The sequence below is a fragment of the Hemitrygon akajei genome, chromosome 9, assembly GCF_048418815.1.
Source record: "Hemitrygon akajei chromosome 9, sHemAka1.3, whole genome shotgun sequence".
NCBI classification, from domain to species: Eukaryota; Metazoa; Chordata; class Chondrichthyes; order Myliobatiformes; family Dasyatidae; genus Hemitrygon; species Hemitrygon akajei.
Genome location: NC_133132.1, coordinates 75,050,243 through 75,069,300, shown reverse-complemented (window position 1 = coordinate 75,069,300; position 19,058 = coordinate 75,050,243). Strand labels below are relative to the sequence as shown.

The 19,058-nt window shown below is 40.8% G+C and overlaps 1 protein-coding gene across 15 annotated transcripts in view; it reads right to left on the bottom strand.

Moving 5' to 3' along the window:
* Positions 1-669: 669 nt before the first annotated feature.
* eya4 (EYA transcriptional coactivator and phosphatase 4) overlaps positions 670-19,058 on the bottom strand; it is a 421,501-nt gene continuing 403,112 nt past the window's right edge. For all 15 annotated transcript variants that reach the window (XM_073056352.1, XM_073056353.1, XM_073056365.1 and 12 more), the window contains one exon: positions 670-2,742. In XM_073056352.1, coding sequence (XP_072912453.1) covers positions 2,662-2,742 — 81 coding nt within the window. In that variant the 3' untranslated portion in view covers positions 670-2,661. The remainder of the gene's footprint in view (positions 2,743-19,058) is intronic.

Genomic DNA, 19,058 nt, shown 5'->3' with positions numbered 1-19,058 from the left:
TGTAGGCAAGCTTTATGCAGAGACGCTTAGTCTGCAGCGGTGCTGATCTCTCATGATACTCCTTCCTGCTAATGTGATATGGCAAATAAAGGAATTTCATGCACCATCTGCAGCTTATTGAACTGGCGTGGGTAAAAAATCACGATTCCTCTGTCTTTTCTTCAAGCACTATCCAATTTAACCCCTCAATTGCAATCAGGCACTAGTGACATATATGCCCAGCTCTATTTTTTCATTTACTTCAGTCCTTAACTCATCCTAACTCTCATTTAGGACTTTGTCACTCTGCTGTACATTCCTCTCAAGTCCTCAAACCAAACTAGCCTAAATAAGCTTCAACTCATCCAAAAGCAGCACTCCAATTACAATGTCCATTGAATATGGAATTCACCCCTCAAACCTTCATGCTCCAGTTCATCCTCACCTTCCATCCTGTGCTGTTTTCCTGTTGACAAACTACTGTTACATATCTAAATTAGACATTCCACCACTGAAATAGCTTCTTAATGAAACACACTTTCATGTGTCCCAAAAACTGAGATTGTCTGAATTATTGAAATTAGTTTGCTTTATTCATTTTGAAACACATAAGTATCAAGATTGTTTCTGTACATGTAAATTTAGATAATTCACACTAAATATATTACAAAAAAACCAGGACCATCTGAATTTCCACAAGAGTTGATTTTAATGTTCAGAAAGCACAATCAAAATAAATAAAAAAACATATACAGTATAGTGTTACCACTAAAACATTGCTGTGTGGGCAATACATATTATTCTTTAGCCCCATAGCTAGTATCTGTAGGAACAAAGTTAGACAAATCAGAGTGGTGTGTCAATGTAGTGTGCATCGTCTGAAATCCCCTTTACTAAATCACACACTGAGCTGAGGAGCTACAGCATATTGGCAGAATACCCAGTCTTCATTATGTATAATTTGGTTTTTATTTAGTCAGGAGGGAGATGCTTATGTGATATAAAGGTCAGAATGCTGGTACTTTTATAAACTGTGCAGAAGTTCCATATAAATAGACACAAAATATCAGAAGCCTAAATATCACAGGAGTGTCTCATTGCTACAGAGAAAAGTCAGGTTGTATTCAGAAATTGATAATGTAATACTAGGGAGGCTCAACGACGATGCAACTGAATTATAATAAAAGCAGTTTTATATATTTAGAAAACTTTATTGCTATGTTTTAGTATTTTAATGCAATCCTACTATCCTTTCTTAACATGCTTTATCCCATCTGCCAAAATGCCGTAAAGTACGTAATGCACAACTACATTTATTTCATATAAGAGAAATTTAGTTTAAAGGCTTTATTTATAGGTATGTCTTATGAACCAGGTCTTTAAATACACTGGTAATTGCAAATACTGGTTTAGAAAGCAAATCTCAACAAGGGATGTTGGATAGCTTACTATTTGTAGAATGAATCTGTTGGTGAAAATACAATAAGCCTTTAAACTTGTTCAAAACCCTTGTCAATGCATTCATTCCCTTTTTGTTCTGAAACATCACATGGAGGGAGGGAGACTGGATTAGGATGAAGTTTATATGTAGTCAGTAAGGATGGGGAGTATACTTTTTTAGATTTAAAGAAAATATAAACTTGCATGAAATCAAATAAGTGCCCAAACCAAAATTCTTTAAGAAATTTCCCAGAAATGGTAAAACTAGCATAATGTCAAAAAGTGTCAAGCCGTTTCTTAATGACTAAAATAGATTACCTCACAGTTTAAATTAAAAAGTTTCTCCAGGATATTATTAAGGATTGTAATTTACAATTAAACACTAAAATCCAAGTAAAACACAAAAACTCTCAAATTCTTTAATTTCCTGTTAGACCAACAGCCTGGAACATTGCTTCTCTGCTTATACAACGCAGAAATCTTTTACTTCTGATTCTTTTAATAATTTGGTCATTTCAAAAAAATAATCATCACAAAGAATTTATCTACACATTTGTGGAACAAAAGTTACATTGTAACACACCAACACTGTCTTCTTTTAAGGCACAACACATCATTTATGTATATTCTTCTTGTCAAGCTTTACAAAAAGTGACTATCCTCATGAAAGCAATTATGTTTTTGAATCCAGCTGCTAACTTAGTGTAAGCTCTCACAGTAACTAAGTTACACATACTGCAGGTCTAGATGTGATTGTCAATGTAGCCCAGTGCACTTCTAATGCAGGTTCAGCCTGGATAAGCAGACTAAAGTTTGCTAGAAACACTGCATTATTGAGACAATCCAATGGCAAGGAATGCCGTTGAACAACTTCATGCCGGATGCACTGGAAGCAGCTTCATGTTTCTTAAAAGAACTAGTTCGTTGTATGAGCTGTTCAAGCATCCTGGGCATTGTATAATCACTTGAAGAGTTGTAAAATACACACAACTTGTACTTTATCTATAATGAACAATATTTTCCTAAGACCAACATAGTTCCTTATGCAGAGGTTCAATGTACCAGTCACTGTTCAGCAGTTTGAATTCTCAATAGCCTCACATGACAAAATCAATTCTCTTCATTTCTTAAGACAAACGTGGAAGCCAGAGGTGCTGTAGATCACTGAGGGAAACTTCACATATTCCTAAGGGTTGCTAATAGTTGTTGACTTTGTATCTCTGGCTGTGCTGCACAAGGCAGCTACAAGTATTCAAGTTCCAGTGCTTGGTTCAAAGCCAACAGATCAGAGTGGCTTGATATCCTCCAGAAAGGCATATTGTGCTGCAGGAAGAAGCAGATGAAACAAACTGTTCAGCATTCATAGTCATCGAACTGCATTAATAACATGCTGATCAATTTAACTTATGCACTCTTAGACATGTCTTAGTAAATATTGAGTGTAGATAGTTTTTTGCTGCAACTAATTGTGTTAAAGGAACTGTGCATGAAATTTCAGAATCCGCACCACATTTTTCTCACTATCTTCAAGTTGTCCACACCCTTGCCATATCATTTCAGATGGCTTTTGGAAAGGCATAAGACAATAGAGTGATTTCTTGTAATTTCACACCATGGTCTTAACTTATCAATGTGCCTTTCGCTTTGGTGCATATGCCATGAAACGTGGTGGGAGATCATTCTTTTAAGTGAACCTATGGATGCCTGTGCTCTTTTAGTGTGTCAGAAACAACTACCGAGGGAGGAGGCACGGGAGTGATTGAGTTATAGAGTTGTACTCCATAGAAATGGGCCATTTGGTCCATCATACCCATGCTGACAATCTCCACCCTGTGGGCTAGTACTTACCTGACTCTGGAGATTTATTGCTTTAAAGATCTATTATATCCACCTTCTTGATACTATTGTGTCCCATACGATCAACCTACTCCTCCCTGAACTTGCTACTTGTGTATCCTTGTCTATGGTGAATACAGATGAGAAGCATTCACCAACCATGATTCTCAACCTGGGGCTCCATGGCCCCCTCAGTTAATGGTAGGGGTTCATGGCATAAAAAAGGTTGGGAACCCCTGAATTCTAGGACAGCCACATTCCCTTGCATCATACTTTGATTGCTCTTTTGGTTTCTCTGAAGGGGACCCTACTCTTTCTCTGGCTAACCCTCCAGGGATACTTCATGACTCTTAGTTGCACTTTTAATCCCTTTCTTAAATTATCTCCTACTTTCTATATATTCCTGAAGAATCTCACTTAATTCCAGTTGCCTATACCCATCACATACTTCCCTTTATTTCTTGATCAAACTTTCAATATCTTTTCTCATCCAAGGCACCCTAATCTAGATGGTCAATCACTTGTGACACTCACAATGACTGCAATTAGCTCCTCTTTTAAAGGCTATAAACTCCTGTGTAAACATCACTGATCAAACAAGAAAGGAAGTCAAATTCCATGAATTCAGATAGACCTTTTTCCTCTATCATCTTTAATTTTATGTCCTCTGGTTATGAATAATTGACACAAAATTTATTCAGGGTGAGACAGCAGTTCTCTCACAGCACCAGTGACCCAGGTTCAATACTGACCTCTAGTGGTGACTGTCTGGAGTTTCTACAGTCCCTCTGTGTGAATTTCGTTCAAGTTCCTCCCGCATCCCAAAAAATATGTTGGTTAGTGGGTTTAATGGTCCACTGTGTTGCCCTTGGGGGAGGGGACAGGAAGTGTGAGTTTGATGGGAATGTGGGAAGGATAAAATGGGTCAGGATAGGATTAGTTCTGAAATGGGCAACACGAGTGAATCTGCAGATCTGAAATGGATGGTTAAAGATTGTGTAGACTGTGTAGTCTGAAGGGTCTGTTTCTGTGCCCTATCTCTTTATCACTCGAACATATCATGCGATGTGATCTAAGTTCCCATCAGAAGTCTTCAGGATGAGATCACATGTTAAATCAAGACTCTTCCCATGAATTTGGTGAAATAGAAATCCCATGGCATTTATTGAAGAAAAGTGGTGTCACCTTGATGGAATAAATAAGGGGCAATTATTGTCAGTAGTAGTAAGAGGACTGAAATATAAGGCAATGTCAAAACAACAGGGGTGTGATCAGGAATTTTTTAAGGTGTCAAGTCGTTTTTATATGCTTGAAGGTATGATGCAAGTAGAATGGTGATTTTCAAAATGGAATTGAATGAGTACAGTACTCAAAAGGAGGAAATCCCAGGGATATTGTGAAGGACAGTGATGCAGGGCTAATTGGAGGGCTTTTTCAGAGAGCAGTGGGTGGAATGCCCTCCTCTCATGCCAATTCTCTTATTCAGGCTCACAATTTTCTCTCAACAACATTACCATTAAAAAAAATCATTTTAAGTGATTTGGGATGTTCTGGGATTGCAAAAGGAGCTATGGAAATAAAGTAGGCAAGGGCCAGAATCAAAGGTAATCACACATGCTACAGTTCTAACGGGTACCGGCTGCTGTTGGATTATTTCAGGCTCCAAAAACATGTTGGGAGCCTGACACTCACAATCTAATTTTGTTATTTCTTATTCACTGTGTTACCACAGATCCCACAACAGAAAAGGTTATAGCTATTCTCTCTGATACCTGCTGAAAGTTAGGAGAACATCAGGACTGTGTGGCAGGAGGGGATACTACATGTGGGTTTCAAGCTACCAAGGGATGTCCGTCCGGTCTCTGGCCTTCAGCCTTGTTAATCAATTTACTGAGTGCATTTCAAACTCTGGCCTTCAGCCATGTTATTTAATTTACCAAGTGCAAACAGACTCTGAATGGTAGCTAATTTATATCAGTTGAGAGGAAAAGGGATCTTAATAGCTCCTTACATATTCACCAAAACTGTAGGATTGACAACCAAAGCAAACAATATGTTTGGTTGTGTAAGTCATTATCTTGCCTTTGCACAAGACTCTGGTTAGACTGCATTAGGAATCCTCTGATCTTTTTTATTTTAGAAATATAGCACGAGTCTGCACTGCCCAATTACACACGTGACCAGTTAGCCTACTGACCCATACGTCTTTGGAATGTGGGAGGAAATCGGTGCACCCAGAGGACATCCCATGGTCATGAGGAGAAGGTAAAACTCCTTACAGGCAGTGGCAAGTATTGAACCCAGGTTGCTGGCACAGTAAATGTGCCACCTCTTTCACATAGTGAGCTTTAGAATCCTTAGCTGTGGTTACTCTTTGCAGGAATACCACATTTTGTGATCTATTCATGGATGGATACAATATTGCTACATTATTTTCCTCTTGAGAGGATATTTTAAATAGATTGCTTGGGGAAGATCAGAGGATATTTGTATAATCTGCAAAAGCATAGTTTCTTATTCAATTTTAAATATGAATTTCCTGGAGGAGTGCAGATATCAACCGTTTTCACTGTGAATGTGGAATCTCTCTATGCCTTCAGGGTAACACTGATTGTGATGAAGTTGTACAATGGGCACAGTCTGTAAAACCTGCTGGTCTTTTCAAAGTCATAGTGAGGCACTTTCCTGAACCTTTGCTGGACCTGCTGCTGAATAAGTTCCTACTTGCTGATAGAGACTTACAGGATCTTGACCTAATGAAGATGAAGGATGGGGGATGTATTTTTCAAATCAGGATTTGTGTGAGTTGAAGGGGATCCTGTAGAGGATGGTATTCCTATATGCCTGATTAAATTGTCTTTCAAAATGACAAGGATTTAGATTTGGGATGTGTTTCTGAAGAAGCCTTGATGAGGTGCTATTGTGCATTTTGTGGATTGTACAGACTCAATATTTAGGGTTTTGCCAATTAAATGGGTTGTTAGTATTAATTGCTGTTGTGTAGGAGTGTTATTGGGAAAAGAATCACCTACAAAAGTGAAAAAACAAACCATTTGATTCCTAACACGTGCCTTACAGATGAGACAAAGGCTCTTGAGGACCAGAGAAGCGAGTTCACTAGTGCTCTTCCAACAAATAATGTAATTGGCCAAAAGGAGGATTAAAATGTTGTTACGACAGTGTACACCCAGTAACGTGTGCTAGAACAGGACCTGCATGGTTCCTAATAGGATCATGCTAAATTCAGTACAGTTGCGGTTGACACTTGGCTGTGGAGTCATCATAGAAGGACATCTGCCTTATTGCAGGAAGTGGAACAACATTGTGACTATCATGAAGGGCAGGGTAGAGAAGGCTAAAAGCTCAAGACTTCATATAACACACCAAAGTTCTGATATATGAGGTGGATATCAAGGAAGAGAGATGCCTTGCACCCCGAGAGTTGGGCATGATATCTGGAGGTCCGCTATGCAGTAGGTCACATGCAGCAGCAGCAATTTCATGACCTGACCAAAAATGTCAAAGTGAGCTCTCAACCAATAGAGTAGTAACTGTTCTTTCAAGGTGGTGCCTGCTCATATACACAAATCAATCACACAAGCTGTTACCCTTCACATCTCTCACCTTACTGTATACCATCACTGTCTTCTCTCCTCACCACAGACATTCTGCCCCTTCCCACTACCCGCACTCACCTCAGACCACCAAAACCATCATAATGACTGCCTTTCATCACAACCATTTTGGTAGAAACAGTGGGACTGGGTGAATGAGGACAGCTCCACAGATCGATAGTATTTGCAAGTTCTTGTTCTTCACCAGTAGTGAAGACAACCTGCACCATTTGGGCGGTGGGGATTCAGAGCCCTAAACCACCTCAACTGCAAGTACATTTGGCAACCTCCTAGAAACGTCTGCTGTCAGTATTTCATTGTGATGACCACATCCCCCTCTATTTGATTACTTCATTACCCACATCACCAAAAGGTTTTTCCTGCCCCGGCCTACTAATGAAAGAAGACATGGAACAAGAGAAGCACAGGGAACAAGAAGGGACACTGGAGAAAGAGAGGAAGGGGGAGAGGATGATAAGACCTCGGTGTGCCTTTGGATCAACAGATGAGTGTAGAGAAACGTGTTACAGGGAGATGCACTGGGCACTAGTCTTCTGCAGTCTGGACCACTGATTGGGGATCTGGTACAGTAGTTCAGTAGAGTAGGGGGCGGAGGGTGTCTGTGCATCTTAGTGTGGGGCCAGGATCAATGACTGACATACTGCAGGACTTGCTGGGAGAATCGCCTCACAATCTCACCTAGAGCTAGTGACAGCTGCTTTGAAGGTACCGTCAGAGGTCAGTTACACTCAGCTCTTAGGGCAAGAGATCTACCCTCTGACATCAGGAACAGATCGATGCTCACACTGTTCAGAAAGATGCTGCCTGGGAGCAGATTTGAATGGAGCAGGGTTGCTGTCTGCACGCGGGTCATTGTCGATGACCCACAAACTGATGGTTCCACCTGAGCTGTGGCAGATGCTGCAAATCACAGAATGTGGAACAGTATAGCACAGAAACAGGCCCTTCGGCCCACGATGCCAAGTTAAACCAATCCCTTCTGCCTGCACACGATTTGTATCCCTGCATTCTCTGCATATTCATCAGCCTACCTGAAAGCCTCGTAAAAGCCACTTGTACACAGTAACACACAGAGGGCAACTCAGCAGGGCAGACAGCACCAATGGAAACGAGTAGACAGCTGACGTTTCAGGCTGAGACCCTGTGACAGCACTGAGAAGATGCCAGAATAAAAAGGTGGGGGAGGGGAAGGAAGCTCGCTGGAAGGTGATAGGGGAAGCCAGATGGGCGGGAAAGGTCAAGAGCCGGAGAAGAAGGAATCTGGTAGGAGAGGAGAGTGGACCATAGGAGAGAGGGAAGGAGGAGGGAATCCAGGAGGAAGTAATAGGCAGGTGAGAAGAGGTTAAAGGTCAGAGTAAGGAATAGGGGAAGGGGAGAGGGGTGGAAAATCTGTTTACTGGAAGGAGAAATTGATGTTCATACCATCAGGTTGGAGGCTACCCTACTGAATCAAAGGTTACGGGGAGAAGGCCGAGAGCTGGGGTTGAGGAGGAGAAAAAAAAAGGATCAGCCATGATTGAATGGCAGAGCTGACTCGATGGGCCAGATGGTCTAATTCTGTTCCTATGTCTGAGTGTGGCCAGTACCCACTTCCATTTCCATCCCTAGCAGCGCGGTCTAGGCACCGTCCATTGTCTGTATAAAGAACCTGCCCTACATACTCCCTTTAAACTTTCCCTTCTCACCGTCAAGCTGGGCACTCCAGTATCCACATGTCTACCCTGGGAAAAAGATTCTGGTTGTTTATCCCGTCTTTGCCTCTTACAATTCTACAAGCTTCTATCAGGTCTCTCCTTTGGTGGTGTCAGTACCAAAACCCACAATGGATGAACAGCTTAGCAGATAAATGCTGGAAGGACCATATCCAGTGAATTTTCATGCTTTGTTAATGTAATGTAAATATAATGACTGGCTTGAATTAAAATCTGTGACATAAATGGCTGTGTTATATACATTTACAACTTTATGAATGAAGTATATTTTTTGGAAAGAAATCTTGGTTTTAGATAACCTGGTCTGTGAACTTTGAAAGACACCTAAGCAGTCTGCAGTGAGTTAGCTGCCCAGTTAGAATGCCCTAGAGCCAACAAAATACAACTTCCAATAGAGATGGAAGTGACAAAATAGCAGAGTGTTGTACTGAGAAATGAAGGTTGCAGATTCCTCCTCTGAGCTCTAACTTATGTTGATAAAGGCAGAAATAAACACTGATTTGTGATTTCATAAGGTATCTGCAAGTCCAATGGGGAGAAATATCATTTGGTTTGGGAAATATTTGATGAAAAGATTGATGGGTTGAATGGCCTACTTCTGCTCCTGTATCTTATAGTCCTAAAAGAGAATATCCCAGGGAAATTCAAGGTTCACAAAATCAGAGAGAGATACAGCACGGGAACAAGCCCTTCAGCCCACTAAGTCCATACCTAATATTAAACACCCATTTTCACTAATCCTACATTAATCCCATTTTTAAATTCTCCTCACATTTTCATCAACTCTTTCCAGATTCTACCACTTACCCACACACTAGGGGCAATCTGGAGTGTCCAATTAACATATAGGTCATGGGTTAAGGGTGAAAGCTGAAAAGTTTAAGGGGAACATGAGGGGGAATTTCTTCACTCAGAGGGTCATAAGAGTGTGGAATGAGCTGCCCTCACAAGCGGTGTATGTGAACTTGATTTCAACGTTTAAGAGAAATTTGGATAGGTACATGGATGGCAATGGTCTCGGTGCAGATCGATGGGAGTAGGCAGTTGAAATGGTTTTGGCATGGAATAGATGGCCCAAAGGGCCTGTTTCTGTGCTGTACTTCTCAAAAACCCTATAACAATCAGCCTAACTTTGGGATATGGGAGGAAATTGGAGCAGCTGTTGGAAACCCACATGGTTGCAGGGAATGGGCAAACTCCATATGCACAGCATCACAGTCAGGATTAAATACAGGTCTCCGGCATGCTAGGCTGTGACTTTACCAGCTATACCACTGTGCGGCCCTGAGTAAGTTTTGTGTTTATCATCCTTCATAACCAGAGAACATATGCTAAAGAAGAAACATACTAGAATATGGGTGATTCTAGAACCAGGACATGGTTTCATCAAAAAGGGGGTTGGAGATGAGCAATTTCTATCAGATGCCTGTAAATCAGTGGAATTTTCTATCCCAAGTCTACAACGGCAGATTCAATGAATATATTCTAGCCTTAGCCATATAGATTGCTGCACCACAATGGGATTCCTGGGAAATAGGAAAAAGGCAGGAGAGTGGAGTTGAGGTCAGAATCATATCAAACACGATTTTGTTGAATGACAGAGCAGATTTGAGGTGATGAATGTTCTACTCCTCTTCCTATTTCATATGCCTTATTCCAAGTAAAAAATGCCCAAGTTCAAAATATCTAGCTGTCAGAATGTGATGTGAAGTTATCTTTGAATAATCATCCAATAATCACTCCCTAACATGCCAAAGTCTTTCCCCATTTGCAAGTCACAGAACTGTGATGGAACACTTTCCCTTTGCCTGGATGAGTGCAGATCGACCGATTGTCAAGGTGTTCAATATAATCTGGGACAAAGCAGCCCGCTTGATTCACCCGAAAAAAATCTATTTTCTCCACTGACAATACTTAGTGGCTGCAGTACGTGCCATCAACAAATGTAGAACATTTCTAGACAATAGACAATAGGTGCAGAAGTAGACCATTCGGCCCTTCGAGCCTGCACCACCATTCTGAGATCATGGCTGATCATCTACTATCAGTACCCGGTTCCTGCCTTGTCCCCATATCCCTTGATTCCCCTATCCATAAGATACCTATCTAGCTCCTTCTTGAAAGCATCCAGAGAATTGGCCTCCACTGCCTTCCGAGGCAGTGCATTCCAGACCCCCACAACTCTCTGGGAGAAGAAGTTTTTCCTTAACTCTGTCCTAAATGACCTACCCCTTATTCTCAAACCATGCCCTCTGGTACTGGACTCTCCCAGCATCTGGAACATATTTCCTGCCTCTATCTTGTCCAATCCCTTAATAATCTTATATGTTGCAATCAGATCCCCTCTCAATCTCCTTAATTCCAGCGTGTACAAGCCCAGTCTCTCTAACCTCTCTGCGTAAGACAGTCCGGACATCCCAGGAATTAACCTCATGAATCTACGCTGCACTTCCTCTACAGCCAGGATGTCCTTCCTTAACCCTGGAGACCAAAACTTTACACAATACTCCAGGTGTGGTCTCACCAGGGCCCTGTAAAAATGCAAAAGGATTTCCTTGCTCTTGTACTCAATTCCCTTTGTAATAAAGGCCAACATTCCATTAGCCTTCTTCACTGCCTGCTGCACTTGCTCATTCATCTTCAGTGACTGATGAACAAGGACTCCTAGATCTCTTTGTATTTCTCCTTTACCTAACTCTACACCGTTCAGATAATAATCTGCCTTCCTGTTCTTACTCCCAAAGTGGATAACCTCACACTTATTCACATTAAATGTCATCTGCCAAGTATCTGCCCACTCACTCAGCCTATCCAAGTCACCCTGAATTCTCCTAACATCCTCATCACATGTCACACTGCCACCCAGCTTAGTATCATCAGCAAACTTGCTAATGTTATTCTCAATGCCTTCATCTAAATCGTCGATGTAAATCGTAAACAGCTGTGGTCCCAATACCGAGCCCTGTGGCACCCCACTAGTCACCACCTGCCATTCCGAGAAACACCCATTCACCGCTACCCTTTGCTTTCTATCTGCCAACCAGTTTTCTATCCATGTCAATATCTTCCCCCCAATGCCATGAGCTCTGATTTTACCCACCAATCTCCTATGTGGGACCTTATCAAATGCCTTCTGAAAATCGAGGTACACTACATCCACTGGATCTCCGTTGTCTAACTTCCTGGTTACATCCTCGAAAAACTCCAATAGATTAGTCAAGCATGATTTACCCTTGGTAAATCCATGCTGGCTCGGCCCAATCATATCACTGCTATCTAGATATGCCACTATTTCATCTTTAATAATGGACTCTAGCATCTTCCCCACTACTGATGTTAGGCTGACAGGATGATAGTTCTCTGTTTTCTCCCTCCCTCCTTTCTTAAAAAGTGGGATAACATTAGCCATTCTCCAATCCTCAGGAACTGATCGTGAATCTAAGGAACATTGGAAAATGATTACCAATGCATCCGCAATTTCCAGGGCCACCTCCTTTAGTACCCTAGGATGCAGACCATCTGGACCTGGGGATTTGTCAGCCTTCAGTCCCATCAGTATACTCATCACTGTTTCCTTCCTAATGTCAATCTGTTTCATTTCCTCTGTTACCCTATGTCCTTGGCCCATCCATACATTTGGGAGATTGCTTGTGTCTTCCCTAGTGAAGACAGATCTAAAGTACTTATTAAATTCTTCTGCCATTTCTCTGTTTCCCATAACAATTTCACCCAATTCATTCTTCAAGGGCCCAACATTGTTCTTAACTATCTTCTTTCTCTTCACATACCTAAAAAAGCTTTTGCTATCCTCCTTAGGATACTCTTACTCTTAGAGTGCCTTCTAACTCTGTATCTTCCTGTATCAGTATGGAAAAAAGGTTCAGGTCCATGTGCTGAAACTGGAGAGGGTTCAAAGGAGGTTCATGAAAATGATTCCAGGATTGAATGACTTGTCATATGAAGAGTGTTTAATGGCTCTGAGCCCGTATTCACTAGAATTCAGAAGAATGATGGGTGCCCTCATTGAAACCTACTGAATGGTGAAAGGCCTTGATAAAGTGGAAGTGGAGAAGATGTTTCCTATGGTGGAAGAGTCCAAGACCAGAGGACACAGCCTCAGAATAGAGGGGTGTTCTTTTAGAATGGAGATGAGGAAGAATTTCTTTAGCCAGAGAGTGGTGAATCTGTAGAATTCTTTGCCACAGGCAGCTGTGGAGGCCAGGTCATTATGTATATTTAAGGCAGAGGTTGATAAGTTCTTGATTGGTCAAGGCATGAAGGGATATGGAAGAAGGCAGGAGATTGGCACTAAGAGGAAAATTGGATCAGCCATGATGAAATGGCAGAGCAGACACAATGGGCCAAAAGACCTAATTCTGCTCCTATATCTTACGGTTTTAGGGAATACCACCACCAGTACGTTTCCCTTTGCCACACACTACCCTAATTTGGAAATATATTCTCATTCCTTCATCATTGTTGAGTTAAAATCCTAGAACACACTCACCAACAGCACAGTGGGAGTACTTTCATCAGAAGGAATGCAGTGATTTCAGAAGGTGGAACAATCTCCTCAAGGGCATTTAAATATAGACAAAACCTGCTGGATTTAGCAGTACTGCCAAAATCCCAAAAATAAGTAAATAACAATTTAGGATTATAAATTTAACAACAATAGCTAATCCCCTATATATTGTATCCTGAAGAGTCTTCTGTTCTCATTGCCCACACCCTCAGATTTGGTAGAACAGCAGAACTTGAAAGGTTGCTGCCAAAAGGTAAGGAAAAATAGTTCTGATGAAAGGTTATCCACATGATACATCAACTTTGTTTCTTCCTCCACAGAAGCTGCCTTCATTTTTTTGTTTTTATTTTGAATATCTAGAATCATCAGTTTTAGGATTTCTGGCTCTGTTCCCATCTCCAGCACAACACTGCAGATCAATGCTTCTGGATGTAAGTGCCGCACTGAACCACATCTCCAGCCGACCGGCCTCACTTTCTAAATGCCTAGCTTTTGCCTAACAGGGCCATCTTACTTCCTCCAGCAACTGAGGTCCTTTGGAGTATGCAGGCCTCTCCTTCACATGTTCTTTAGGCATCCATTAGTCTCGTGAGACCATGGATTTGCGCCTTGGGAGGTTTCCAGGGCGCAGGCCTGGGCAGGGTTGTATGGGAGACCAGCAGCTGCCCAAGCTGCAAGCCTTCCCCTCTCCACGCCACCGATGTTGTCCAAGGGAAGGGCACTAGGACCCAAGCAGCTTGGCACTGGTGTCGTTGCAGAGAAATGTGTTGTTAAGTGCCTTGCTCAAGGACACAATGCACTGCCTCAGCTGAGGCTCCAACCAGTGACCTTCAGGCCTGATGACCGTCACTAGACCTGATGCCTTATCCACTAGGCCACGCGCCAACACGTCAGATATTCTACCAGTCTGTTATTACCAATACAATCCTCTATTTGGTTGTGTGTTGGGGCTCAATAAACTGATTAGAAAGCCTGGCTCTGTTATAGGAGTCAAAATGGACACACTGGAGGCTGTGGTAGAACAATGGACCCTATGGAAAATCATGTCAATTCTGGACAATGTTTCTCACCCTCTGTATGACACATTGGCTGAACAGGGGTAATATTAGTAACAGACTAAGACAACTGTGCTGCTCCAAAGAACGTTATACGAGGCCATTCTTATCCTCAGTCATTAGGCTCTATAACGAGTCAACCTATAACTGGGGAAGTAATGACCCCCTCCTGTTATTCTGTTTGAGGTAACTTATTCTTTACTGTTTCTTACTTCTAAGATTTGTAGATCTGTGCACTTGTAATGCTACTGTGACACTGTTATTTCCTTTGTGATCAATAAATTATCTATCTGTCTATCCTGTCCTCTTTCAATCTGATTAGCTCCTTCAGCTTGCTGAATAGTGAGCCAATGAGGCTAACACATGTACTCCTGCCACTATCCATACTTAAATCACATTTTGGTTACTATCCAATATTTAGGCCAATGTAGCAATTGCTTTGTGTAAAATAAGCATTTATTCTTTTTCTATTAAAAGTTTCATCCTCAGAAAATTAATATCTGCACTTGCCACAAATATATGATACTCTAACCAGCATCTAAATTCGTAATAGAAACATTGAGTCCATTGTAAACAATGTTAAAGTATTTAGTTGAGCTTACTGTAAAGTCTGCTATATCTTTTATAGCTCTTATTTAAATTTGCAGCAAATGTTTCTGAATCCTGACTGATTTTATGGGGGATGTTCATGGCAAATGCTACAGAAGATGCAAAGGCTTATTAATTTCCTCTTAGCTGTAGTAGCTTATTTTTGTCAATCAGAGTTTGGGATGATGTGGACGTAGGAGTGGAAATGAAAACTGAACGGAGCTGAGTTCAGATGAGAGAATGTGGGCAGCGAGATGGTCCCTACAGTCCAACTCCTGACAGTACACTGAAACTTTAAGCCAGAATATCCCAGACTGCAGTGAGTCCAGAGTCTAACTGGGACACACCGTCACAAGATTGACCTCCAAAGCTTAATTGAACTATAACTTCACATTATTATTTATTTTAAAATGTATTTTGTTTCCTTGTACCTGATGACGTTCCTCCCAAAGTTACATATTATGATGCCTTCTGCTTCAGTAGGTCTGTTAGCTCTATAATGGCTTTTTCAGGACACAGACACTAATGGTTTATTATGACACATTGTCTGATTTTTCTGATGCTATCACAAAAGAAGTGCTAAAAATGCTGCTAACAATTGTCTTAAAAGTTCTTGTCTTATGCAGACTGTTGTGGACACAAAGTTATTGAAGGGTATCAAATGTGGGCACACATCTTGGACTATTTTTACTGTGCCCATAGTCTGTTTTTATCAATTATGCTATTGTTTGCACTGTTGTAACTATATGTTGTAATTATGTGGTTTTGTGCAGGTCTTGTAGCTTTAGTTTTTGGACTTGTTTTTGTCTGGTGGATTTGGAGCTCCTTTCCGGGTAATGCGCTAGACGGTAGCACAATATTAATATGCAGCAGCCTCTCCGGACTCTAGATTGGGGATTGCCAAACGTTATGTGGATTTTCTGGTGTAGTCTGTTTTGTCATATGCTTTTGTGATAGCATTCTGGGGGAACGTTGTCTCATTTTTTAACTGCATTGCATTTGTGGTTTCTAAATGACAATAAACTGAATCTGAATCTGAATCTGAAATTAAGGACACAAATAATTCCACGTTTGATTATTTTTCTCTCCCTTTGGCTTCCTCCAAGGATACTCATTTTTGATCAGATTCTCAAAATGATTCCATGTTACTGCTTAATTAACTTCCAACAGAAGTTTCTCTCCTGAACAATTATTCACTGGTAATCATTCAGGAAAGTTCAGGAAAGAACAGAAGATTTTTTTTTGCAGATCAGTAAAGTTTTGATCCTAGAGGCTGTTGCATTTCAACATTAATGCTACAGGAGTACTCAGATCCCTTAGCATTACACTCCCAGTTGGCTGATTCATAATCTTGTGTCTGTCAGAGCTCAGACAGTTCAATGAGAGGGGACTTCAGACTATCAATAGGCTTAATGCAGGGAACAATTATTTAGTCTCTTTTGGATCATTAATTTTGTTTCACCTTCTGTAGGAAACCACAATATGTACTGTATATTGTAATTTCTGATTTCATTCCTACAGATGTGGGATGGAGTTTTCTTAAATGGAAATAATGCAAATCTACATGGAAAAAAAACAATGCAAACTGGATGAAGTAGTTTAAAACAATAGCCTTAAACTGTACTTTGCTCCCATTTCAGAAAGCAGACATAAGCCAACAGCTATGTGAAGTCAGGAGTTTCTGCATATTGGTCCCCTAAGGAGTAATGGTGATGACTAATGAGTGGAAAAACAGTTACAGTTTTTAGCTTTGATATTAAGTAATGTCCCTTGCTTTCTCTATAGCATTGGTATGTCTCTAAAGACACACACATTTCTACAGATGTACCATGGAGAGCATTCTAACTGGTTTTCTAACTGGTTGTATCACTGTCTGGTATGGAGGGGCCCCGACACAGGATCGGTAAAAGTTGCAGGAAGTTGTAAACTCCACCAGCTCCATCACAGGTGGTAGCTCCCCTTGCATCCAGGACACCTACAAAAGGTGATGCCTCAAGAAGGTGGCATCCATCAAGGACCCTCATCTCCCAGGACATGCCTCTTCTCATTGGTCATCGCTACCATCAAGGGGGAGGTATAGGAGGCTGAAGATGCACACTCAACATTTCAGTAACAGTTTCTTCCCCTCTGCCATCAAACTTCTGAATGGACAATGAACCAATGATCACTACTTTAGTTTTTTTTCTGTTTTTGCACTACTTATTTAATGTTTTTTTATATATACTACTTATTGTAATCTATAGTTTTTATAATCATGCATTGCAATGTACTGTAGCCACAAAACAACAAACTTCACGACATATGCCAGTGATATTAAACCTGATTCTGATTCTGGTGCTATGGCTGATTTTAAACTCTAAAGATATTCTGCAGTGCATTTACATCATTTGCTGTATTTTGGACAGCAAATTGACATTGATACACTGCATTATACTTTAGTTTAAATTCCTTCTGTGAGGCTTGCTTTTTGAACACATTAATTGCACCCATGATAAGACTTACTTCAAGATCAATTGTGAATTAATTTTCACAAAATCCAATAATTAGTGGGATGGTATCAGAAAAAAAATGACTGCAAAAGGTGCTACGTTGATGAGGAGGCAAACTGGCAGATCTACATATTCTGACTCCTAATCATTACAATAGATTTGACTTTTAATGTTCGTTACATTAATTTAGAAAGATTCCTACTAGTAAAGTAATTCCTGCAGCACGGGCAATAACTATCGTTTTACATTGTGCTTGCTCACATTCTAAGAGAGCTTAAAGATTCCAAAATTTTAAAATTTCTACTCTTGTAGTATTTTTGATGAACCAGTCAATCTTAGAGTGGATCTATTGTTGTATAATAACAAGATTCAAAATTCAAATTTATTTTTCACATGTATATTGAAACATTCCAGTGAAATGTGTCATTTGCACAGGATGTGCTGGGGCAGCTCACAAGTGTTGCCACGCATTCCAGCACCAACATAGTATAACAATCAGCTTTACCTGTAGAATTCAAACTTTTTCCAACTGCTTATACTTTTGAATCACAGAAAGATAAGCTCCTACACCATTATTATTGTGTTTTGTTCCTTATTCCCGATTTCCAGCAGCAAATGTATAGGTTCAGGAAATGACATTAAACAATCTTGAATCAAACTGTTATCAGCCGCATCTGTAATGCTATCAAAATACTCTTGTCCTTGTTGATGTACTTCCACCGACAAGGAGATGATTATTTAGCAGTGAAATAATGAATTAGTATGACGCAAATATGTTTTATTTCCTGCTGCTGCCTAGCATATCCAACACCATATAGACTTCACAATTTTGGAATTCTTTGACATTAACTCCAAGAACTGTATAATCTGATCATACTACAGTTCTGTTTCTCTCCTTACATTTTCCATTTTTCTTCACCCACACTGTTTAAAAGATTGGCAGCAGGAGTGCAATTTATAAATCAAAGTTCCATTCTCTTTTTAGTTCATATTTCTTTCAAAAGGTCCAGGGAATAATTGGTGGGACATATTTTTTGATTTATCTGTAGACTCCAGAAAATACAGCTCTTCTTAAATGAAACAAAGGAATACAACTTCTGCCAGGGTTCCATCATCTAAAACATGTTTTTTCTATAAATTAAAACACACAGATAAAATAGTAGACATCTAAAAAGACAGATGTTCACCTGGGTTTGCTTTCAGACCTAAGTAAAATCTACATCAATGCTACAATTTTGAGGTCAAATGCTGAGTCCATACTTGGCCCCCAACCTCACGCACAGTATAAAATAGGTGCTACATGAGGGGTGATTGATAAGTTCATGGCCTAAGGTAGAAGGAGATGAGTTATACTGCTCTTGTTATATGCATGTGCAGTTCAACTCTTTGAGTGATTATGCAGAAAGTTTGAAGTTAATAACTCATCAGGGTGATTGATAAGTTCGTGGCCTAAGGTAGAAGGAGATGAGTTATTAACTCCAAACATTCTGCATAATCACTCAGAGAGTTGACCTGCATGTGCATGTAACGAGAGCTGTATAACTCATCTCCTTTTACCTTGGTGGTGGCATCCGTCAGTCTCGAGAGACCATGGATCTGCGCCTGGAATTTCCAGGGCGCAGGCCTGGGCAGGGTTGTATGGGAGACCGGCAGTTGCCCAAGCTGCAGGCCTTCCCCTCTCCACGCCACCGACGTTGTCCAAGGGAAGGGCACTAGGACCCATGCAGCTTGGCACCGGTGACGTCGCAGAGCAATGTGTTGTTAAGTGCCTTGCTCAAGGACACAACACGCTGCCTCAG